Genomic DNA, 24,746 nt, shown 5'->3' with positions numbered 1-24,746 from the left:
GAAGTGCCCAAAGATTGGAAGAAGGCCAATGTGGTGCCTTTCTTCAAGAAAGGGAGGAAAGTGGATCTGGCCCATCAGCCTGACCTCTATCCCAGGGAAGGTCTTAGAAAAGATGATTTATAGATTCATAGATTCATAGATGTTAGGGTCGGAAGGGACCTCAATAGATCATCGAGTCCGACCCCCTGCATAAGCAGGAAAGAGTGCTGGGTCTAGATGACCCCAGCCAGATACTCATCTAACCTCCTCTTGAAGACCCCCAGGGTAGGGGAGAGCACCACCTCCCTTGGGAGCCCGTTCCAGACCCTGGCCACTCGAACTGTGAAGAAGTTCTTCCTAATGTCCAGTCTAAATCTGCTCTCTGCTAGCTTGTGGCCATTGTTTCTTGTAACCCCCGGGGGCGCCTTGGTGAATAAATACTCACCAATTCCCTTCTGTGCCCCCGTGATGAACTTATAGGCAGCCACAAGGTCGCCTCTCAACCTTCTCTTGCGGAGGCTGAAAAGGTCCAGGTTCTCTAGTCTCTCCTCGTAGGGCTTGGCCTGCAAGCCCTTAACCATACGAGTGGCCCTTCTCTGGACCCTCTCCAGTTTATCCGCATCCTTCTTGATCAAAGAGGCTATTCTCAACAGACTGGCCAATGGCAACATCCTGAGGGATAGCCAGCATGGGTTTGTTGTGGGTAGGTTTTGCTTGACCAATCTTATTTCCTTTTATGACCAGGTGACCTATCACCTGGACAAGGGGGAAGAGATTGATGTCATATATCTTCACTTTAAAAAAGCCTTTGATCTGGTATCCCATGATCACCTCTTAGCAAAACTGGCCAACTGCGGCCTTGGGTCCACCATGATCCGCTGGCTGGGGAATTGTCTCCGTGGTCAGACCCAGAGGGTGGAGGTTGATGGAAGTCATCGTCATGGTGCCCTGTGACCAGTGGGGTCCCTCAAGGCTCTGTCCTTGGATCTATTTTGTTCAACCTCTTCATTAATGATGTGGACATTGAAGCCAGAAGCAGACTGGCCAAGTTCGCTGATGATACCAAACTTTGGGGTAAAGCGTCCACACCTGAGGACAGGGGGGTAATCCAGGCTGACCTTGACAGGCTCAGGAAATGGGCGGACAAGAACCTGATGGTGTTTAACACCAAAAAATGCAAGGTTCTCCACCTTGGGAAGAAAAACCTGCAGCATCCTTATAGGCTCGGCAGTGCTACGCTGGCTAGCACTACGGAGGAAAGGGACTTGGGGGTCATCACTGACCACAAGATGAACACAAGCCTTCAATGTGATTCTGCAGCTAGTGAAACGACCAAAACGCTGGCTTGCATCCATAGATGCTTCTCAAGCAAATCCCAGGACATCATTCTCCTCTTGTACTTGGCCTTGGTGAGGCCGCAGCTGGAGTACTGCATCCAGTTTCGGGCGCCACAATTCAAAAAGGATGTGGAGAAGCTTGAGAGAGTCCAGAGGAGAGCCACGTGCATGATCAAAGGTCAGAAAAACAGACCTTATGATGAGAGGCTGAGAGCCATGGGACTCTTTAGCCTGGAAAAGTGCAGGTTCAGGGGTGATCCGGTAGCCACCTATAAGTTTATCAGGGGTGCTCACCAGTATCTGGGGGAATGTTTGTTCACCAGAGTGCCCCAAGGGATGACAAGATTGAATAGTTATAAACTCCTGCATGACCGTTTCAGGCTGGACATAAGGAAGAACTTCTTTACTGGTTTGGAATAGACTGCTGTCGGAGGCAGTTCAAGTACTTACTTTGAATGCCTTTAAGAGACATTTGGGTGTTTATCTTGCTGGGATCCTATGACCCTGCTGACTTCCTGGCCCTGGGGCAGGGGGCTGGACTTGATGATCTTCTGAGGTCCCTTCCAGCCCTAACGTCTATGAAATCTATGAAACCTTAGGTCCAGGAGAGTGCTGAGGAGTAACTATGGGGTGTCTGCCAGCTCCTGCTGGCTTGTCTGGCTGAAGGCTCAAGGTGGCATTCTCCTGTTGTAAGGTCCCTACCTAGGTCTGTAGGGCCCTATTCTGTACGTGCAGGATGTCCATCTGGGTGCACAGCCCCTGCAGACTGGCCACCAAATATCTCATGGAGAGAGTCACTTGGAAGGGATCCTTGTGGCTAGAAGACCATGACTCCTTGTGCGGGCACACTGTAAGAATTGACCAGAGCATACATAGTCAGTCCGAGGAGATTGCATTAGGTCAAGGGTTTACTGGAATAGAAGCCAAAGTCAAAGCTAGCTCCGGGACACAGCAATTTGGGCTGCTGCCCAGACAGCATGCTGTTATATACTGTTATATGAGTTTATATAAGCCAGTGTGGTTGGGGACCTCTTCCTGAGGCATGACCTAGCCTGGTTCCCTGATTACTTTCAGCTAAGCCTTGGCTTGTTACTCATCCTGCTTAATATTTTATTACTAGAAACGTCCTCATGAAATAGCTGATGACGCAAAGATGGTGTGTGTGTATGTGTGTGTGTGTGGGGGGTAGATTATTAAACAGGAAGATTTAGGACATCTTGTGTAATGAAGCACTAGAAGTACTATGAAATTTAACAGCATGAAGTGCAAAGTCATACACAAGGACTTTGGCTATTAAATGGGGATGCACAGAACAAAGGCAGCTGAAGAACTGGTGGTACTGGTTGAGCACAGAATGATCAGGAGCTGTCAGTTTGATGATGCTGTGAAAAAGGCCAAAGCAAATTTAGTTTGTAAATGAGGTGGGGTACATATAGTAGTGACAAAGAAATACTAGTACTATTTTACAAGACCCCTACTATTTTACAACCCCTACTATTTTAAAACCCCTACTATTTTACAAGGCATTAGAAAGACCCTTTTTTAGAAAACTGCACATAGCTCTGGTGCCCATTGTTCAAAACAAGATTAACAAACTGGAATAGGGACAAAGAAGGCCCATGAAGATGGTTAAGAAAATGAAAACCATATTGATAGGATAAAAGGTTGAAGGAACATGGCTTGTTTAGCACAGAAGACAGAGATTGAGGGAGGATATGATTACTTTTTACAAATGTATTTTTGGTTGAATGTTGTGGGAGAAGAACTTCTCGGGCTGAAAAAACAACACTGGCACAAGATCAGAGGAACTGGCTATGAACAAATGTCAATGGGAAATTAGAGGAAGATTCCCAATTATCAGAGGGGTGAAGTTTTGGAGTGGTTGCCTGAGCCACCTAGCTAGGAACAAAAAAACCCTGGATTGCTTTAACAGTGTCCTTGACACGTTTATAGAAGGGATGGTATGATAGGAAAGTCTTGGGTTAACAGGGGACCGATGTAATATGTAAAATGAAGTATTTGCAATCCCCGTATCAGAGCACAGAGGTTACTTTGTGGTAATCTAGTAGGTGCCTGGCAAGTCCATGTCTCACGGCTCTTGCTGGTCACTAACGGGGCCAGGACGGATTCTTTTCTCTCTCATGAATGCTACTCTTTTTTGCTGGGCTTTTTGTTTTTGTTTTTGTTGTTTTTTGTATTCCTATGAGACTGAAACATTGGCCACAGCTATGGCTGGGAGGAGGTGGCCGGCCGGCATATGCTCTTGAGGGTACTTAAAAATCTCAGGGATTTTTGGCTCTGTAGTATAGGGGATAGTTTCTTTTCTGGGATTTTTTGAGCACATATTAAACTAAAAAAGAAGAGCGTTAAAGGTACATAGAAGGACATCAAGGATGATCAGGGGCTTCTATATGAGGAAAGATTAAATAGGCTAGGAATTTTCAGCTTAAAAAACAGAAGCTTGGCGGGGGAAAGTTGATAGAGGTCTACAAAATATTAAATGATGCAGATAAAGGAAATAGGGAATTATTATCTACCATCCCTCAAAATAGTAGTAGGGAACACAAAATGAGACTATGAGGTAGTAGGTTTAAAACTAACACGATAAAGTTCTTTTTTACGCAGCATGCAATTAACACGTGGAACTCATTGCCACAAGATACTGCGGGGGCTGACAGTTTCCCCCAGCTCAGAAGAGATTAGACAGAGCCTTGGAGGAAATGCAGGTACTGAGCGTATTTTAACAACCTTTGCAGCAGCAGGACATTGGCCACCATGGTCCCCTTGCTTTACCTGTGGCAGATTAGGATGTTATGTCTTTTTTGCCTCAGGGCTGAGGATGGTTTGGATAGGGATGATCCTGCTTCAGACAGGGGTTTGGACTAGATGACCTCTGGAGGTCCTTCCCAGGCCTACTTCTCTATGGCTGCTTACAGATGTAAAAACCCCGCAAAACGGTGCTTTACTTTAAACTCAGCGTGCCCCCATGCTGAACCCAGCACCCGGCCAGAAGAAGCATTACTTTAGTTGGACCCGGCTCGCCCAACATCTATACAGATGGGGTGCTTCAGCGGTGCCTTTGTGGTGCTTTTATCTAATAGCTGATTGAATCAGCTATTAGACAAAAGCACTAAAAAGCCCTGCTGAAGTGCCCTATCTATACAGACGCTGCAGAGCCGGGTCAAACTAATGTGCTATTTCTTCTGGTAAAGCACATTTTTCTCCCCCCACATCTGTCAGCTCCCTCTGATTCTGTGTGTGCAGCCTCAAAATCTGAACTTGCTAAACCTCTGATTACTGGAAGCTGCAATGGGAGAGGAGCAGGGGTTGGAAGAGTCTCGATGTGCCCTGTTCACTCTCCCTCTGAGCACCTGCACGCTGCCACTGAGAGACAGCATATTGGGATTATGGTCTGACCCAGTAAATGACATTTCTTATATTCTCTTGTTTCCTGTCATTGCAGTAATGGGGCACTGATACTGCCCTTGTCTCCCCTGCTTTTACATATTACATGTTAAAGGGTGTTGGTAGTGTTTGGGATATCAGGTCTTGTAGCTGTGGGTTGGAGTTTGGAATTAGTGTTTTGGGGGATCCGTAGGGTCAATGACTGCTTATAATTGCAGAGGATCAGACTCACTGGTCCTGGAGTTCAATGTTCACCTGTTCTTTTAGCCCAGTTTCCTATCTCCAACAGTAACCAACTGTGATGGGTACTCTCCACATTTACCTTGGTCATGCACCCAGTGGCATCCAGTTGCCCCCTCCCATCATTGTATATGAGGAAGCTGAGGCAGATGGAGCGAGAGGGGCAGTGGTTAGAGAGCAGGTGGTTCTCAACCCATGCCAGAGCCAACTGACAACATCATAACAGGTGGGTGAGTGGGACATAAGGTAGAGCTGGTAAGTAGGGGGTAGGGGGGGCTGGAGGAGGGGGGAGAGGACCATGGGGGGGACCCCTGCCAGGCCCCATCCCCTGCCTGTTCCCTCAGCGCCCCCCCAACCCCTGCCCTGCCCGCCCTCCCCAGCTCCGGCACCTCCCTTTAAGACCCTTCCCCCTCCCCTCCCCCCCAAGCTCCTCCAGCGGCCTAGTGGGGCTTGTGCAGAGTCCTCTCGGGGGCAGCAGGGATTGCCCCCGCCAGGCAAAATGCAGTGAGTTCTGGGTTTTGGTTATTTTCCCCTTAATTGTCAGACTGAATGCACTGGAACAGTACCTCTGGTGCTTGTTGGACCACCACCAGGACACCTGTGTCTTCGTCCTACCACTGGCAGAGTTCACACACAACAACTCTGCCCATATCTACTGATTCCATCCCTCCTTCCACTTGCTTCTGCCTGTCTCCTCTGCAACCCCCACTATAGCAGACCTAGGGAACTGGAGCTGGGGTGGACGGGGCAACCATGGGGAGGGGCTGGGGGAGCAGTGGGGGGGGGTTCAGGGGGCTCATGAAGAGTCCCACACACAGTGGGGGGCAGTGAGGATTGCCCCCTGCCTGGCAGCACATGGTGAGTCGGGGCTTTTTTTCCAAAGAGCCAGGAGCTGGGGCAAGCGTGGCAACCATTGCCGGGCTGGGAAAGTGGGTAGGAGATGGGCCTGGCTGATTCGGAGATTCACCCAAATTGATTCGGGACAGTGATTCGAATCATTGAATCGAATCATTGTCCCCCGAATCAGCCAAATCCAAAGCGAATATTAGCGGCTTTGCGCAGGCCTAACATAAGCCCCAGAGGGGCATGCCACCCTCCTTTCCTCCATCCCCCACACAGCCCCCCAGACCCTGCACATTTCTTGCTGTGACTCTGGCTCTGGCAGCAGGGAGGGTGGAGCAGTGGCTTGAGGTTTGCTGCTGCCGGAGGGAGCTGCCATAGCCTTTTCTTGCTACTAAAAATCAGTATTTAGATAACTGCTTGACAAACACGTCAGCAGCAAAAAAGGAGATTACATTCCTCTGCAGCAGCAAACCTCTCACTACTACTCCTGCACCATATCCTGTTGCCACTCAGGATGCAGTACTGGTTATATATGCTTCTGCCAACCAACTGTGGCATAGGTTCTTCTTAAAGGAATATTGCGTAGCAACACTGGTGTCAAAGGAGATTTTTCTCACCATTGCATCTGCGAAGTGCTTTCTGGTGGAACTGTTCCAGGAGGTGAATCCTGGTTAATGCAGGTTGCCTCCACCCAGAAACCAGGTCTTCTGCAGTCTACTGTAATGAATTTGTCATCTTCTTTGTAGACAAAATCACTTGTATCCAGCATGGTTTGGGGACTGCCACTTTTGTGCAGTCAGAATTCAGGGTTGGTGAAACTCAGTTTTGCCCAGTTTATATGGATTGGTTTCAATTATTGTTGCCCACTGATTTAGAGGATGTGCTCAGGGGGATGTGGGTGACCAGTTGTAACCTGGAACCATGACCTTTCTGGTTTGTAAAATCCAGCCTACACTTAGGATTGCCCAGACAGTTTAAGGAAGGTCATTGAATGGGAGGTCACCCAACAGCTCCAGGTGCACCTGGCTACACTTGCATTCCTGAACCTTTGCCAGTCTGGCTTTTGTCCCGGGTATAGCCCAGAGACTGCTCCTGGCTGGGGTTGATGATGCTCCCTTGGACATTGACAGGATAAACTGTGCCCTGTTAACCTTGCTTGATCTTTCAGCAGCCTTTGATAACATTGCTTAAACTGTATCAGACTGAAGTTGATAAAGAATTTATGTGACTTGGTGGGTATTTGCAGGACTGCTCTAAATTGGCCCCAGGTCCCTGAGGCTAGTAATGGGCAAGTGCTTATCATCTCCTTAGGATGTTTCCTGTGGGATCCCCCAGCGGCTCCACCTTGTTGTGCCTCCTGTTCCATGTGTATATGAGGCCACTGGCTGAGACTGTACAGAGATCTGGAGTGAGATGCCATCAGTATGCTGAAGATCTCCAGCTCTATTTCTTATTTTCATCTCATAGATTTCATAGACGTTAGGGCTGGAAGGGACCTCGAAGTTCATCAAATCCAGAACCTGCCCCAGGGGCAGGAAGTTGGCTAGGGTCAAAGGATCCCAGCAAAATAAGCATCCAAACGCTTCTTGAATGAGTCCAGAGTAGGTGCCCAGGTCTTGGGGGCTTGGACAGTAAAGACATTTTTCCTTATGTTCAGCCTAAAACAGTCTTGGAGGAGTTTATGACCATTGGTCCTTGTTTTTCCTTGTGGCGCTCTGGCAAACAGACGTTCTCCCAGATCATGATGTACACCTCTTATATACTTACAATATACTCATAGTCCGACTCCCTGCCCCAGGCAGGAAAGAGTGCTGGGGTCAGATGACCCCAGCTAGGTGTTTGTCCAATCTCCTCTTAAATACCTCCAAGGAAGGGGACAGCACCACCTCCCTTGGAAACATATCCTATATTTTGGCAACCCTCACTGTAAAAATTTTTTTCCTGATGTCCAATCTAAATTTGCTCTCCGTCAGTTTGTGGCCATTGTTTCCAGTTACCCCGAGGGGTGCCCTAGTAAACATTGTATCCTTTATTTCTTGCTGTCCCCTCCCCAGTGAGTTTGTAGACAACTACAAGATCACCTCTCAGCCTTCTCTTGGGGAGGCTGAAGAGATTTAGGTCCCTCAATCGGTCCTCATAGGATTTTACCTGTAGGCCTTTAACCAGATGGTTGGCCCTTCTCTGAACCCGTTCCAGGTTATCCACATCCCTCCTGAAGTGTGGTGCCAAAAACTGGACACAGTACTCCAGCTGCAGCCTGACCAATGCCGCATAGAGGGGAAGTATCACCTCCCTAGACCTGTTTGTGATGCACTTACTTATGCAAGAAAGAGTGTGGTTAGCTTTACTTATTACTTCTTCATATTGGCAACTCATGTTCATTTTGGAGTCGACTACGACTCCGAGATCCCTTTCCGCAGTTGTGCTACTTAGAACGGTACCTCCCAAGCTATAGGTGTGTTGATGCCCAGTCCTCATAATCTTGGTCTCTTCCCAGTGCCTGGCAGCAATCGAGAACTGGATGTGAGTGAACTAATTGAAGTTGAATCCAAAAAGTTGACAGTGTTGATGGAGGTGGACAGACTGCTTGACCTGGAGAGGATTAGGACACCTATAATTGATGGGGTTCAGCCTTCCCCTTGTCACACAGTTTCACAACTTCGAGTACTCCAGGTTCCTCTGCTGCACCTGGATCTTCGAGAGTGGCATTGGCTAGGAGTGCCTTTCACCAACTCCATCTGGTGAGAACGCTGCAGTTTTTCATAGATGTTAGGGTCAGAAGGGACCTCAGTAGGTCATAATTTTGTTCAGTCTTGGATCTTGCCAAAATCACCTATGCTTTTGTAACCTTGAGGCTAGACTACTGCACTGTACTGTATATGGGACTGCCCTTGATGACCACCTGGAAGCCACATCTGGTAAAGAATGCAGTTGCTCGCTTTCTGATGGCGGTGGGTCTCCAGGAGCACATAACTCTAGTTCTCTAGAGTCCGCACTGGCTCCCAGTGGCTTTCTGGGTATAATTCAAGGTACTCATTTTGATCTATAACGCCCTAACTTGTCTGGCCCTGAATACCTAAGAAACCAGCTTCTCCCTTACACTCTATCGCAGTCCCTGAGGGCAGCCGAAAGCAATCTCCTAATAGTCCTGTCAGTGCACCACATTCACTTGGTGAAAACACATGCAAGTTCATTCTCAGTAGTTGTTCCTAAGCTTTGGGACTCCCTCCCCTTTGAGGCCCACCAGAGCCTGAGCCTGGACATTTCCCAGAACAGTTGTAATACCTTTGTGTGTTTTCCTGAGCTGTGTTCATGTTTTTATTCCATTTACTTATTTTGTCTCTTACTGTGAGCCATCCTGAGCCTTGTTGGGAAGGGTGGCATGTAAATCAAATACATAAGCAAACATCACCTTCCAAGGAAGGTGCATAAACTCTGAAGCAGCAATTGGGCAGTAGCTTGACCCTAAAAAAGGTTTTGTTTGTATCTCCAGTGAAGATTAGTTTAGTTTAAACTCTGAAGTATAATCTTCATCTGCCTTCTGAGGCTCCTTGTTTGTACTGACTGTTATAACTGTATAGTCTTGGTATCTGTATAAAATGCCCAGTCTGTCATTGAGTCTTACACAATTTCCTGCAAAGACAACCTGTGGCAATGAGTTCCACAGTCTAACTGGGTGTAACAGGAAAAGGTATTTCTTTTCACTGTACCTATTTTAATTCATATCTAACAGTTTCACAACTCTCCCCTTGAAGATCTCAAACTGATTTTTCCAGGCTAGCCATCATTTTATATACTTTTGTGTCTCTTACTGTCTCCTATTTAAGGAAAACAGTCTTGGTTGCTTCAATCTCTGTTAACTGGAGAGTTTTCCTGGGCTCCAAATTCTTTTTGTTGTCTTTCCCTGCACTCCCTCTAATTGTGCAGTATCCTTTTTAAACGGGGGTGACCAGCCCTGCACACAGTGCCTATATAATGGCATTAGAATCTTTCTGTAATATTTTTTATCCCAGTAGTTCTCAACCTTCAGCCCATGGGCCAGATCTAGCCTGTGGAGCTGAGTCATCTGGTCCATGGGGCTCTTCACAGGTCCAGGGATTTGGCAATGAGGGAGTGGTGGCAAGCAATTCTGCCAACACTCCTCGCCATCAAATTTCCAAGTCCTGTGGCCTGCAGGGCTGGATCCACATGCTGGATTAAGCCCACATAGCAACTCCTCTCTGGATCAGGCCCACAGGCCGACCCTATGCAACTCATCTGGCCTACAGCCCAGAAAGATTGGGTGTTGCTGCTCTGTCCCATTCCTTATGCATCCTAATGTCCTTGTCCTTTTTTTCCATCACAGCTGCATACTGAACTGTGATACTTACCAGCTCAGGTCCACCTGCAGCACAGTTTAAACTCACCAGAGTTTAACTACAGTTAATTAAAAAACCTGGGAGGTGTAGAAAAAATCCTTTCCAAAGTACATTAATTTATTGACATTGAACTTCATCTTTCATTATATTACCCATTCACCTAGCTTGGGTACAGTTCTCTGAAGTCTCTTGAGGTCCTCTCTGGTTGTTACTAATCTAAATGATTTTTGCATCATTTGTAAATTTTGCCCTCTCACTGGCATCATTCTCACTGACATCCTGCCACACTTTTAGCTTCTCTCATTCCTTGGAGTCTCAGACCAGCAGAGGCTTCCTATGCCCTAAGAAGGGTGACTGCGCCTGAAAGCTTGATAAGAACTTGTTTCCAACTACTCAGTTGGTCTAATAAAAGATATCACATCTACCCAAAGAACCTTGCCTGCCTATGTCCTTAGACCAACACGGCTACAACCGAAAACCCAGCCCTCTCACTGGTAACCCTCCTTTCTTACATCATTAATACATGTACAAAATACTCAAGGAACTATTATGGGTCCTTGCAGCACTTGCTGTTAATCATGTGTCACAATGAAGCTAGTGATGAATTCCTGCTCTTGTCTCCAAACCATGACATCACTTTGCCCCTTTACCACCAAGTAACAAGAGCTAAGTGAGTTGCTACGAATCAGTGGTGCTGCATGACTGCAGACTACTTCAGGCTCCAGCAGACTGTGTGACAATAGCTGGGCAAACAGGAACAAAAGCACCATACACGTCATTTTCTCAGTCAACCCCAAATGAGACAGGCTCTTACTGATTGAAACAGTGAGCTGCTGACAGCAGCCAGCGCTCTCCAACGACGGTGGCTCCACAGAAATGTCTCGACCCTTCCTTCAGGCTGACTTGCCAGGGGATCTCTCCTCTGGAAGCATTGAATCCTCCCACAATCTTGTTGGGTTTAGAGAGACCAGGTCGTCCGCCACATTCTGAACAGGAAGAAAAGCACAATTTGTCAACATATGTGTCTGGCTTTGGGGTCAGCAAGCAGCTAGTTTAGGGCCCTGCTCACCAGTGAGACCCAGCAAAGCAGTACTGGTCAGCTAAAGGCCAATTCAGGGGCATTTATCTAAGCTTCTGCCTGCCAAATTTCCTCATCCTATCAACAGGCTTCCTCCCCATCCCCATCATCTCTGCCTGCCCTTAGTAGATCCTGCAAGTCATTTTTTTTGCTACTGCTTCATGCTGGGATATGTCATGGAGGTAGAAGATCCTGCAGTTCCAGTGGTCCCTCATCTTGATTATTTTGTATTGGGAGTTATTTCATTAACCACCCTCGCCTGGAGAAACACTCAGAGTCTGCCTTCCTTATCAGAGGCAGCAGGAAGGCTTCTGGGAGCTAGATGCCACATGAGCTGAAAAACCATCTTAAAGATCTGTCTTCTCTTGCCCAGGTGGAAGTCACTTGGATTCTGTAGGCCTACCAAATCCCTCCCATGTGCAGCAGTTGGCTTTGAATCATCAGATCTTCCAGTGATAAAGACAGACAGGTACATGCAGAAGAGCTACAGTGATGCACAGTGCCCCTCCCAATGTTACTGCACTCATGGAGCAGGCAGGCTGTTTCTCAAGTGCTAAGGACTGCCAGTGGTGCTGGCAAGATTTCAATACATTTGTGGTTTCCAGTGTGGTTTCTAAAGTCAAGCAGTGACCAAATACAGACACAAATGACCCTGCATGTGCAACTGGCTGGCCAAAGCCCCAGGATGCTATAGCAGACTGCTTTGTGCATACAGCTCAGAGACTACAGAGATCATGGTTTCCACCAAACTAAGACTGCATTGCATATCTGAGGGTCAGATGAGCCAGCCTGACATTTTCTACTGCACCAAATAGAAAAGGGCTATTTCAGTTCATTGAGGAACAGATCCCTAAAAATCATACCTGTCTTGACCATTGAAACTAGTCAGAGAGATTGACCACTGTAGGGGCACAATACCTTGAGGCCTGGCAGTGGTAGATGACTTGCTGGTGGCTGGGGTTGAGGAGATAGTAGAGATAGCTCTAGGAGTGCTGGTGATGCTGTTGCTGATCCCTTCAGTGGTGGCAGAACTGCTGTTTGTGCTAGAAGGTGTTTCTGGGAGGGTGAGTGCTGTGAAGGCAGGGGAGGCAGAGACAGCATCAAGGATCCAGTCTCTGAGCTTGGTCACTCGGGCATAAACTCCTGGTCGCCTGGCTTCAGCACAGCCGATTCCCCAGCTCACGATGCCTGCTAGGAAAAACTTGCCAGATGGTTCTTCACAAACCAGGGGGCCACCAGAGTCACCCTGCAAGAAAGAGTCCAGACTAAGGCACCCACAGCACGTCCATGAGCCCGGGTGTGACAGAAGTCCCATGTCTGAACTCAGGAACGCAGCCATCATTTCCCCCCTCTTACTAGATTTTAATCTCTGTCCTAAACTGCTGTGCAGTGTTGCTGAATGCTGTTATAGAGCTCATGTGTCCTATCTCAGAGACGGCTGAAACATTTCAGTTGTGGGCAAAGGATCACCTAAGATATTTTCAGGGTTCTGTCTGGATGTGTAAGTAGAGGAGGTGCTTGCTTGAGGAGTAGCCAAACTACCATGTTATCAAACAGGAGCTATCAAATCTAAGACCTTGCTGCACACCAACGGTGAAGTTACCATTTCAGTGATCTGGGACAATGAGCTCCCACTCCCAACAACCTTGTGATCAACTAAATTGACCCTCCACTCATAGATTCACTTAGATGTTCAACACTGGGCATGGTGCTCACTTGACTGCTATTTGGTGTTCATTTTTTATTGCACTGCACATACAAGCACAGTGAAATTCTGCGGGGGTATTAAAATCCTAAGTGCTTGACAGAATGGACAGCTCTTTTTATTTTCTCTAGCCGCCAGGGCTGGACTCTCTGTGGTTTGTTAGTGGGATAGTATTGTAGGAGGACCTATGCAGCAGTCGTCATGAAGCTGGCCCCGCTTAACCCAAGGGGATTCCTAAATAACTGGGCACATCTACAAGAGATCCTGTGTCACCGTAGCAATGCACTATGGCAGCGTAGCATTGGCAGGTACAAACCATGCTGCCACAGCTAGGTCACTGTAGTGACATGCTCCCTCATTATAATGTGTCCTTACAGTGATGTAGCAGCTAAAAACAACCATGCGCTGCCAGAGGAAGTACTAAATGATGGTGCAGTAACAACGGTGCCATAGGGGCACATGTAGATGCACCCACAGAAGAGTATTTTTTCTTTTACAGTTTTCCATGCTTTAAGTCTGCTGGTTTCCTAGCTGGTTCTCTCTTTCTTTTCTTTTCCGCCTGGTATATGATAATATTTCCTCCCTTCCAAAGGTTCTACCAGTGTTAGCAATTAGAATTTCCTGGCTTCTTCTTTCTTCAAGTACAAAGAGTGCCTCAGATGCCAGCACAGCTTCAGGGAAAGGAAGAGCAAAAAACAGTGTCAGATGCTGCAGGACACAGCATCTTTGTTCTGCTTTCCAGTGCTTCAGCAGCCAGTGGAATTGTTTTTTTATAAACATGAATATTTACAAGTAGCTGGACTTTGCCAGTCTGGTGGGTAGAAGCCAAAGAGCCTGGAAGCTTCTCTTTATATTAGGTATATAGAATAAATCAGTGGTGGCCAACCTGTGGAATACAGTCCACAAGTGGCACAGGCATCCAGTGGATTTGGCATGCAGCAGATCGGGGAGGGGCAGAGATCAGAGCGACATTCGGGAGGGGAAGGGGATTGGAGTGGCAGTCAGGAAGGACGCGGGGATCAGAGGAGGGGGTGGGAACTGGGGGTCAGTGCTGGCTCAAGGGTTTGTCCCTGTTGGGGGTAGTTGCCACCAAATTCAGCATTGTCATGTCCCAGTGGCAATGGGATTCAGCAGCACTGAGTGGTGGGAGTGGTTGATTATTAGAGTGGCATTATCTCATGCTTTGGACTTAACTTTTGGCATTCTTGTCAAAAAGGTTGACCCCCACTGGAACAGATAATGTCATCCTCAACTAGCATTGCCTGCGGAAGGCCTCTAGACCATTCACAAACTTGACAACCTGCCCCTCTGCCACCAACGTAGGTCTATAACAGTACCTTAATTCTACATGTGGGCAAACTTAAGCAAAAATAAAATAAGTTAATGGACTTTATTCTAGGAAACAGAGTTAATTAGCTGAAGACCCAGGAACATAATTCAGGAGTCCTGGCTCCTAGTGCTGTTCTCAAACCACTAGATGACAAACCCCTTCCTTCCACTTCTTTGTTTTTTTACAGATGTAAGCTCTCACCAGTCATCCATCCTGTGTGGCTGTGGAGGGAGCTGACAGCTTTGTGGACCTCACACTAGTAAGAGGTGATGTATCCATGGTGTCGTGGAAACCAGAGTCTTTAGCTGCCCAGGCACAGTACTGTGTCTGTTTTAGCAGCAAGTGGATTAATTTTTTTATAAACATGAATATGCGACTGGTACTAGGAGAGGTCTTCTCTTACCTGGCATGAATCAATTTTCCCCTCCAAGTAGCCAGCGCACACCATCCTGTCAGTGAGGGCATAGCTATACAGGCTAGAGCACAACACCTGGTCCAGCAGCTCCACTGTCGCCTTCTGCAAGGTCTCTGGTTTTACCACTAGTGGAGAGAGACAAGGAAATAAACTGTTCCCGCTCTTCAGGCCAAAGGCTCATGCACTACTTGGCTGCTCTTGGCAGGTCAGCTCAACTTCAGCACTTGACCTACAGCTCAGTATAGCATGCACCTTCCCCCAGCCTCCCCCCACCCCAAACCCTTCAGTTGCTCTTTTGTGGTTGCTCCCCTCCACAACTTCTATGGGTGTGCTACCTTCCTTTCCTTCTCCATGTTTCCCAACTTCCTGTCTTCTCACAGTTCTCCAGGTACCCTCCCACTTCATCCACTAGCCTTTCCGAGGTGCCCCATGCTACACCATGCACACCATCCTGAGAGAGCACTGCTTACAAAAGTCTTCCTTAAGGTAGCCCCAGCCAGAGATGAGACACTTCTTGCCAGCAGGAAAGTGGTGCCCTGCTCCTGGTAGGCACACGGGCTGGATGTACTTGTTAAAGGCCATAGGACTTGCAAGCTCCAGCACAGCCACGTCAAAATCAGCAGTATCCGCATTATAAGAAGGGTGTGTGATTATCCGTGCAATGCCAGCTTTCACAGTGCTGGGGTCGATGCCACTGAGAGAGGTGGTTCCCGCATAGGCAGCCCAGACCTTTGGGTCCTGAAACCTGAAATGCATACAGCAGGGTTGTGCATGAACTCTCCTCCCATGTTGCCCCTTGATGGCCTGCTCATGTCAAAAGGAAGACATTTAAACAGCAGCAGCTGTTGTGCCTTGAACTGGAACTGGCACATGACCCTTGAAACCCCTCATGATACAGTAACTGCTGTGTTACAGTGCCCTGTGTTCATGACACTGCAGATCACCACCATGCCAGCATGGGCCAGAGCATACATATGGGCTTGGAATAGCTGGGCTTGGGGTATGGATCCAGCTTCCCAGTGGTCTAGTCTGGAATGGCAGTAAACAGATGATCAACTGAGATGGGCCCACAGTCTGTTTTAGCTTGGTGAGAGGCTGGATATTGAGATACAACACCAGTTTTTCTGCTAGTTGGAAGTGGGGTCAAATTAACTTGCTAGTGGTGGGGGCTTACTCATTAAAGCAGTGAGCAGCAGACACCAGCCACTTCTCAGTGAGGATGGCTGCACCACAGAAATGCTCGTTGTTTTCCCTCAGGCTGACTTGCCATGGAAACTCCCCTCTGGAGGCTTTGGAGCCTCCCACAATCCTGTTGGCTGTCTGCATGGCGGGTCGACTCCCACAGTCTGAAAGGTAGAAAAGAGCTCATGTGAGCCCTGGAGGCTACTTCCGGTGTGGCCAGAACAGGTCAAGCACTTCAAACATATCCCAAGCAGAGTTCACTGGAGCAGGGGAAAGGTCTACCTTGCTTGGTGCATACTCATGACTGCCGCAGAGAGTGAAGCCATTGTTGACACTGTATGGGAAGATGCAGGCTTCAGACTACAATCAGAGCGTATTCATGGAAAGGGGCAGCTAGCTAAAGAAGCATCCACAGAATGGGTTGCAGTGATTAGCCTTGCAGCTTGGGATTCATCAGTAGAGGCTTTCTCACTAGGAGCCATTCTACAAGTTACTCTTGTCCAGGCAGGGCATAGAAAGATGTCATAGAAGCTGCACCCTGTAAAAGCTAAACATCATCGAAGCTGCTCCAAGTAACCAGCTGGAAAATGAGCTCCTCTCAAACTGACTAGTGGGTGTGTCTCAGTGGGCACATCTACATGAGACATTTACTGTGCGGTAACCTAATAACACTGCACAGTAGCATGCCAGTAAAAACCTGTGCTAATAAGCTACTGCACAGTAACTATCATAGGAAAAGCCCCCCATGTGCTGGTGCTGCTGGGCAGCAAATGTAGTTATTGTGCATTCAGTTAGTACTTCATTAAGGAAGTACTAAACTAAATGCTCTGTAATTACAGTGCATTAATGAGCATGTAGATGGGCCCAGTATGTTTCTAACACTAACTTCAGTGAGTTCACTTGCTGTGATTTGCTGCCTAGCTTCAGATGCCATGTGTGTTGGGTGGAGTCATGGTTATAGTGAATGTTAGCTCTAGGGACAGAGATGGAGTTGCACTTCTTTTTCAACCCATAGAACAGAACCAATCTGATCCAGCTTTCCCTTCACTTTGCGCTCTCCTGGGCCTCAGCCTTGCTAGACAGGTTCCTCTGGGTTGAGAGAAGTGTTCACTCTTGGACCTTCCTTTTGACACTGTCAGCAAAGGTCCACAGTGCCAGTGTGATGGGTGGCTTCTGTGTTCGGGACAAGAGGACTCGAGACATCTATATTGTCAATGAAAGACAGTATCAGGGCATGGCTCTGCCTGATGCTGCACATGTCCCACTAAGCCTCTGCTTTAGTGTGTGGAGGCAACAGTAATGCTCACTGCTTTAATGGGCTATGGGGTATATGAACTATTCATCCTTCAGCTTCTTCAAAGTCATTTCTTACAAAGAGGATTAGTTGCCTCTACTGAACAGGACCCACATCTTCCAGAGAGACTGTCTATGCTGGATATACTGGACACCCTGATTTTCTGTGGATTCCTGACTTGGTCCTCACATAACCACACAAATGACTGCAGTTACCATGGGCCCAGAAAACCAACCATTGCCTGATGTATACAGTAGGAGGACCTACCACAGTCTGCCTCATCAGAGGCATCCAAGCAGTCAGCGTGGCCATCACACTCTGGGTTCTCTTTCCATACACACTGGCTGTTCTTACAAGCAAATGTATTTCCAGGGCAACTGCCTAGAGGAACAGGAAAGAGATGGTTAACTTTACCTGTGAACATTCAATAGCCTTCTAGAGCCTTCTAGCCAAGGTGTGCATGTATATGTGGAGGGCTAGAGGGGATACAAAACAGCCAGAGACTATCTTTGCAAAGAAATCAATGCCACTGTTAGGAGAAAATCATGAAGTGGATGCTTAGGGCACCTTATGATTAGGGCTTCAAGAACTAAGGAGAGAACATCACTGGGCATGTCTACATGTGCTATTAATGTGCATTAGGCTTACTGTGCAGTAAAATACTGCACAGTAAGCCTTTCTTGGGAGCATGTCTACACATGTACTAGCTAAGTGCGCAGTAGATTAATTTACTGTCCCAGTAGCTGCTACTCACAGGTACCTGGTGATACCTGACTGTGCCGTAGATTGGTGTACTGCTCAATAAAGTGTCTTGTGTAGATGCACCCACTGTGTACAATGACTTCTCTACTGCCCTGAGGAAGGGCACTCTGCCAAAAGCTCATATAAGATTTCCCCCAACTGATCAGTTGATCCAACAAAAGGTACCATAAAAAAATCCCTTTTCTCCTTGCATATTTTGTGGTCCATCACAGGTATAACACTCCAAACCAGCTACTTACTCTTCATTGTCATTGATGATAATTGCATAAATTGACCTTTCTCTCTACCATCTCCTATGGTCCCTGTTAGAGCTTCAGGTGCTGTACCAGGGATAGGTCTTTCCTAGACTCTTGGAAAGATCAGAACCCAGACCTTGATCAGGGTGAAGGACTGCAATCATCTCAGTCTCTGTCACAGGCCCTGGGGCCTGAGTTCCCTCAGCTCTAAAAGAGCCTCAGGGCCTGGAAAGAAGAGGCAACAACATTGTGCACAGGGACATAAGCTAAGAAGAGGCAAACTCTATGGCAAATGCTGTATGAATCTGTAGACTGGCTTTGGGGCTTCTAACATACCTGATTTCAATTCAATTCCATATGGTGATGCCTCGCTTGGTCCTGTAACAAAATTGAGAGAAGAGAAGTGGAGAGATGCAGTCTGTGGCATCACAGACTTAGCATTCTCCTGCAGACTGGCTGGGCTCTGGCTGGGCCTTGACTCTGACCAAGGGCTTGTTTGCTGCATAGTAAAAGCTCTGCTGTTGGGGAAAGTCTGCTAAAGCTCTGCATGTCTACTGCTCCTCTGCTTACGCAGCTCCCATAGGAGTCCTATTTTTCCTTCCTAGCTCAGGGAATAAGGAAAGCCTGGGCTTGGCAGGTTCTTGTCCTGTTTATCCAATGGGTACCCCTGTGTAATATGCAGTTCTTGCCATGACTGTGACTGACATAAGGGAAGGAGGAGCAGACTGATCAAGCTGGAGAAGATGACCAGTAACCTTTGTCTTATATCAGCCCTTGCTCTAGTTAATATTTTCTTTGGCAACATTGCCCCACTCAGGAAGTCAGCTTGCTTTTGTGTCTCTTGGTGGGGAAGGGAGTTACTTACTTGTGAGAAAGGCTGAGGATATAGTCCCATAGGTAGCCAGAGGGATACCCTGTTTGTTCAGTGCTTCTGTTAGCCCACGTGTGAATGCCTCTTCCTCCAAGCTGGAGCTCAAAGGTTGGGAAGCTTGGTGGATGAAGCGGAGACGGAAATGGACAATCACACTGGAGTTTCCATTCCTGCTAGAAGAATGAGTCACTGTGTATGTCCCTCTGGGCATGGTATAAGGAGCAGCTGAGAGCACAAACCTTGCCCCTTGTGCCATAGTATCAGAGCTTCCACAACGATTCTTGTCTGGAGGGCTCAGAACAAGCTGGTGTCTTGCTTTATAAACATTTTTTATTCAATTTTTTTGATCAACATATTTATCAAAAGATGTTGAAAATGTGATCAACATGATTATCCATATTTTTCTTTGACCAAAGATTTAGTTTTCATTACGCAAAAAATCCCCCACCAGCTATTTTGATCCCATTTTCTATAAGAGTTTCAGTTAAAAAATCTGAAGACTTTAAATACATTCAAATTGCCAGTTTCCATAACAGGTCAGTTTTTTACATACTCCCTCCCAATATTTTGATCAATTGTTCACCTGGGCCAGACTCACCTGGCCGCAGTACCCCAATGCTGGCTGTAATGGGAGACAGAGCATTACACCCTCACCTGTACTGCAGGATCGTGCAGCTAGCACAGCTCCCCTCCAGCTGAGAACTCCGGAAACTGGTTAGAAACTGCAAGGCAAAGAATAGGGATCACGGTGTTACAAAAAACCCCAATAAAACATACATAGAGATGAGATGAAGAAGGGAAAACCTTAGGAGATGGAGTTTTTGAAAACATCTTATTGTGTCTGTGAAGATGAGTAGAGTTCTTGAGCCCTCTTGCCTCCATGGTAATTTAATCCTCTTTCCTTTTAGGTCTAGCTGGCTTTTTCACAACTTCCCAGCATATTGTATTTCCCATATTACGACACTACTGGGCTCTAAAAGTCTTGATCAGGCATCCTTGGCTATCTCTTCTTTGCCATCATCATTCTGTGGGCCAGTTCAGACAAATGCTGGTAGCAAAGGGCTCCCCATGGTCCCAATACCCACCCTGCCTCCAAGTCTATGTTTGCCTATAATTATCCTCAGTACTTTGTGTCAGGGTCACTACATTTAACGGGTTGAGGAATTCTACGTGGGATTTTTGTAGCTCTACACTTTTTCCTTAATTTACAGCAGGAGACAGAGCTAAATGATGAGAGATTCCTCACCTTCCCCTTCTAGGGCTGTGTGTGTGGCCACAGCATCCCTGCTCTCTGTGGCACTGTGACTGGTGCCACGGCACTGCACTGGAGATGGCAAGCTGAAACATGCATTTCAGGCTGAATGTTTCGCCCCTTGGCGGTTCTGGTGACACTGGGCAGGTTCCAACTCACCAGCCTTTCCAGAGTGGGGGTCAGCATTCGGTAGTAGTCCGATGTCTCCCTTTGTAAGCTGTTGTCATACACAATTCCTCTTAGCTCCACAGTGTGCTCAAAGCTGAGCTCTCGTCTAGGGTGACAGGCTGTATAGAGAGGGCAAGGTTTCCGCAAGGGAGACATGCAAAGGGTACTTGAAAGATGATAACATTTAGCACTCTGGTCTGCTTCTAGCTCTTGTAGAAGGCCTGTTTTTAGAACAAGACCCTCCTTCACAAATCCTCATGTTGCCCTTCTCATTTTCTGCTCTTCTACAGCACTTATCTCTGCAGATCTTCTGTTGATATCTCAGAAGGTCTATGCATGTAGGAAGAGCAAAGGTCAGGGTTGGGATGCCCCATGTGGACACAAGAGGAGAAGTTTGCTCTACATTTGTAGTTAATTTGAATGTCAACAATATGGATTCTTTTCAATGTTGGGACACCTCCAAGAGGTTAAAGGCATCAAAGAGGCCAAAAGCCTAAATACTTCTCTGCAAAAGGGGTGTGAGTGCAGCTGAATTCACAAAAAAAAGGATTAATGAATATAGTAAATTTTTTCAATTATTGATCTAGCTTCTGTCACACAAAAGGATCTCTACTGATCAGACTGAATGTAACAACTGTTATACCAACAGCAACATGTTTATAATAGAAGTGTATAAAAAAGAGATCAAGCAGTAGCCTAGAAGCAGTTTTTATTTTCACTCCCAAGACCTGCTTTTCTTTTCCCATTGAGAAAGGAACTAATCAGTGGAGTCTGGAACCTTGCAACTCTCTTGCTTTTACAGTTCTGCTATTCAAACTTTCTTTTAATTATCGAATTGGTCCCATATTAATGAGCCATCCTTGCAGCTAGAGACTGGGAATGTGCTCCCTGTGCAGGATAGACACAGATTTGTTGGGACACTGAGCCCACCTAAGAATAGGAGTGTGCTGCATCAAGTTCTCCCAGATCTCCAGACTGGGAATAGCATCTAGAAGGTTACAGGGGTGGGCAGATGAGAATAGGATGGGTTTCAATACTGACAAGTGCAAGGTATTGCACCTAGGGAGGAAGAACCAGCAGCATACCTACAGGCTGGGGAACTTCCTTCTCATCGGTGCAGAGGCAGAAAAGGATCTTGGAGTCATTATTGATGCCAAAATGAACATGGGCCACCAATGTGGGGACGCAGTCAGGAAGGCCAACCGCACCTTGTCGTGCATCCACAGATGCATTACGAGCAGGTCCAAGGAGGTGATCCTCCCCCTCTATGCGACATTGGTCAGGCCGCAGCTGGAGTACTGCGTCGAGTTCTGGGCGCCGCACTTCAGGAGGGATGTGGACAGCATTGAGAGGGTCCAGAGGAGGGCCACTCGCACGGTCAGGCCCTACGAGGAGAGGCTAAGGGACCTGAACCTGTTCAGCCTCCACAAGAGAAGGCTGAGGGGGGATCTGGTGGCCATCTATAAACTTGCCAAAGGGGACCAGCAGGCAATGGGAGAGTCCTAGTTCCCCCGAGCACTACCGGGAGTAACAAGGAATAACAGCCATAAGTTGACTGAGAGTAGATTTAGGCTAGACATCAGGAGGCACTACTTCACAGTCAGGGCAGCTAGAATCTGGAACCAACTTCCAAGGGAAGTGGTGCTGGCTCCTACCCTGGGGGTCTTCAAAAGGAAGCTAGACAATCACCTTGCCGGGGTTGTTTGACCCCCGTACTCTTTCCTGCCATGGCAGGGGGTCAGATTTGATGATCCGCTCAGGTCCCTTCCGACCTTACCAACTATGAAACTATTAAGAAAGGGAGTAAAAAGTATCTGGAGAAGGAACAACAACAACCAAAATATTTAATGATAGTGCTTGAGAGAGGCCCAAACAATAAGAAAAGGAATAGGGAGGAAGGAGTGCTGGGACTGAGTCAAGGTTAGGGCTGTGTAAGACTCTGCCATTGCAGTGGAGTGGACTGAAATGGTATGAGAAGTGAGAGGTGGCACATCCCCTGACAGGGTGGTGGGGCAAGGAGGTCATCAGTTTTTGTCTTCTTAGAAGACTTCCTCCATTTCCTTGAGCTTTCTTTTACCTGTCCTTTACCTTATATGGTAGCAACGATTTTTGGCCAAAGAGGACTGGATGGGAACTCATTGGTGCCTCACGGGTTGCTCATACGGGAGGGGTGAGCAAAATAAGGCCTATAAACTGAATCTGGCCTGCCAAAGGTTTCTTTTCCACCCACAGCAGGTCCCTTGGCCCGGCTTAGCCCAGGTGCAGGTGCCAGCCCAGGAAGTGGCATGTGCAGCCAGTCCCATCGCCCCAGGTCAGAGCAAGGCAGGGAAGCCAAGCTGGACTTGGTTTCCTGGTAGTGCCTGTGAAGGTGGCTCACTCTGCCTGGCTGCTGCTGCCTGTGTCTCTGCTGCTGTTGCTGGACCCAGTCCCACTCCCCGGGCACCCCAGCCCATCCACCCTGCACCCACCTCTGGCTCACTGGATGGAGTGGGCAGAGTCTCTAAGGAGATGGCCTGGGACTGCTGCAGGCAGGAAGTGTTTGGCTGGGCAGATGGGATGGGGCTGTGGGTGGGTAGGGAGCAGCATCTGGGAGTGGGATAGGGTGCATCCGGGAGCAGGGCTGGGATCGCAGGGTGGTGACAGTGCAGGGCCAGGGCCTGAGCCTGGGGCAAAGTTGTGATCCACTCTCCACATGTCCCTGCCCATGAAACTGGTACGCATCACAGGGATGTGCAGAGAGTAGATCATGGCTCTGCCCTGGGTTCTGGCCCCATTCTGTCACCACCCGGCAATCCTGGCCCCACCCCCCATCACTCTTCTGGATGTGGCTCCCTGCCCACCCACAGCCCCATCCCATCTGCGTAGTTGAGCACTGGGAGGCCCCATCCCATTTGCCCTCCAAGGAGACCCTGCCCACCTGCTCCATGCAGTGCCCCTAGTGGTGGATGTGCCGCAAATGGGCCCAGGGTCAGATAGGATCAATTCCCCCATCCCTCCTCCATGGCACTGGGCCAGGTCAGCAAACCTGACCCCCCTCACTCTGGCCTGCAACAGCTCACTGAAACTCCTGAAGTGGCCCTACAGCACAAATAATTGTCTACCCATGTCATAGGGACTGTTGAGAAACAGGAAGATCCCTCCCCTTTCCCATCCTGATCTGAGGGGTTCAGTGAAGGGCTGGATAAGCATCCAACTTCTGGCTGAATATCTGGACTGAAATCAGACCTTAAGTTGTTGCAGTCTACCTGCTATTTGTGACATATGCACGGTTTTCCCAGTCTGTTATGCAGACAGGTTTTCCTTATAAACAGAAAGAATGTGACCAGTTGCAAACTTACCCAATAGGATCATGAAGGATAGGCCAGCAATGCCACCCACAAATACGATAGCAACCGTTACCTTACAGCATATGCTGAAAGCTGCCAATTTCACCCTCTCTGTGCTTGGCACTGGCTTTAGAGCTACATCCATCTGTTCCATGCTGTCAAAGCCACTCTATAGATGACCTAGATAGTTAAAAACAAGGGGAGAAGAAGGGCATGCATGGTTGGAATAAATGCAAGAAATGTTCATCTCCATAGCTCCAACTCAGCTGTTTTCAACCAGGAGTAGCAGCACAAGCAAGAGGACTAGACATGTAGGACTGAATTCTATTTTGCTATAAAGATGTTTCTGACAGCTGCCGCTTTTTTGAAGCTAGCACAACCAGGCACTGGAAAGATTCTGCTTCACACATGTAGTTCTCCTGTTCTTTCACTGAGGGGCTAATAAACCTCTAGAAGCACCTTATTGATCCTTACAGAATAGCAGGGCATCCCCATACATTTAAATGGGCAGCATTTATTAGTATCCAGAATTGGTTCTTATTATACCCAGAAGGTATGTAGCTCTCCCTTTTCTAAATGGAGGAGTTATAACCTGTTCTATCTTTCCTTCACCAAGCCACATTTCTACTTGCTTTTGACAGCATAAAATGTCAGCACTTAACAGGACCTGAGTGGGGAGAAATCCACCTGGAAAACTAAGACAGCAAGATTAATTTCCCTTTAAACCTAATAGGCAGCAGCTAGAGCTCTTGTCCAGGATGCGGGAGACTTGGCTTCTAGGCTCTTTTAGCCTCAGATGGTTTGAACTCACATCTTTTGTATCACAGCAAAGTGCCCTAACCACGAAGGTAGGAGAAGCATTCTCCTTTAAGCCAAAGGGGAATATTCACAGGGTTAGATGGAGACCAAGCAAAAGAGAACCTATCAGGAAGTTGGCCAAGGGACCAAGTCCTTGGTCCTGGTCT

General features: G+C 47.6%; 1 protein-coding gene across 4 annotated transcripts in view; it reads right to left on the bottom strand.

The window, feature by feature from the left end:
* Positions 1-24,746, bottom strand: part of TMPRSS9 (transmembrane serine protease 9) — a 104,716-nt gene that overhangs the window by 16,051 nt on the left and 63,919 nt on the right. For 2 of the 4 annotated variants that reach the window (XM_019491241.2, XM_019491240.2), the window contains 11 exons: positions 23,794-23,961; positions 20,447-20,574; positions 19,690-19,757; positions 19,030-19,208; positions 18,501-18,542; positions 17,434-17,547; positions 15,865-16,036; positions 15,161-15,435; positions 14,679-14,815; positions 12,159-12,486; positions 10,977-11,148 (listed from right to left, as the gene is read on the bottom strand). In XM_019491241.2, coding sequence (XP_019346786.2) covers positions 10,977-11,148; positions 12,159-12,486; positions 14,679-14,815; positions 15,161-15,435; positions 15,865-16,036; positions 17,434-17,547; positions 18,501-18,542; positions 19,030-19,208; positions 19,690-19,757; positions 20,447-20,574; positions 23,794-23,935 — 1,757 coding nt within the window. In that variant the 5' untranslated portion in view covers positions 23,936-23,961. Of the gene's footprint in view, positions 1-10,976; positions 11,149-12,158; positions 12,487-14,678; positions 14,816-15,160; positions 15,436-15,864; positions 16,037-17,433; positions 17,548-18,500; positions 18,543-19,029; positions 19,209-19,689; positions 19,758-20,446; positions 20,575-23,793; positions 23,962-24,746 lie in introns of those variants that run through there. The other 2 variants (XM_019491242.2, XM_019491244.2) reach the window with 2 other exon arrangements.

Source organism: Alligator mississippiensis, chromosome 16 (assembly GCF_030867095.1).
Source record: "Alligator mississippiensis isolate rAllMis1 chromosome 16, rAllMis1, whole genome shotgun sequence".
Classification (NCBI taxonomy): domain Eukaryota; kingdom Metazoa; phylum Chordata; order Crocodylia; family Alligatoridae; genus Alligator; species Alligator mississippiensis.
The sequence above is the reverse complement of the archived record's forward strand: the minus strand, read 5'-3'. Positions and strand labels throughout refer to the sequence as shown.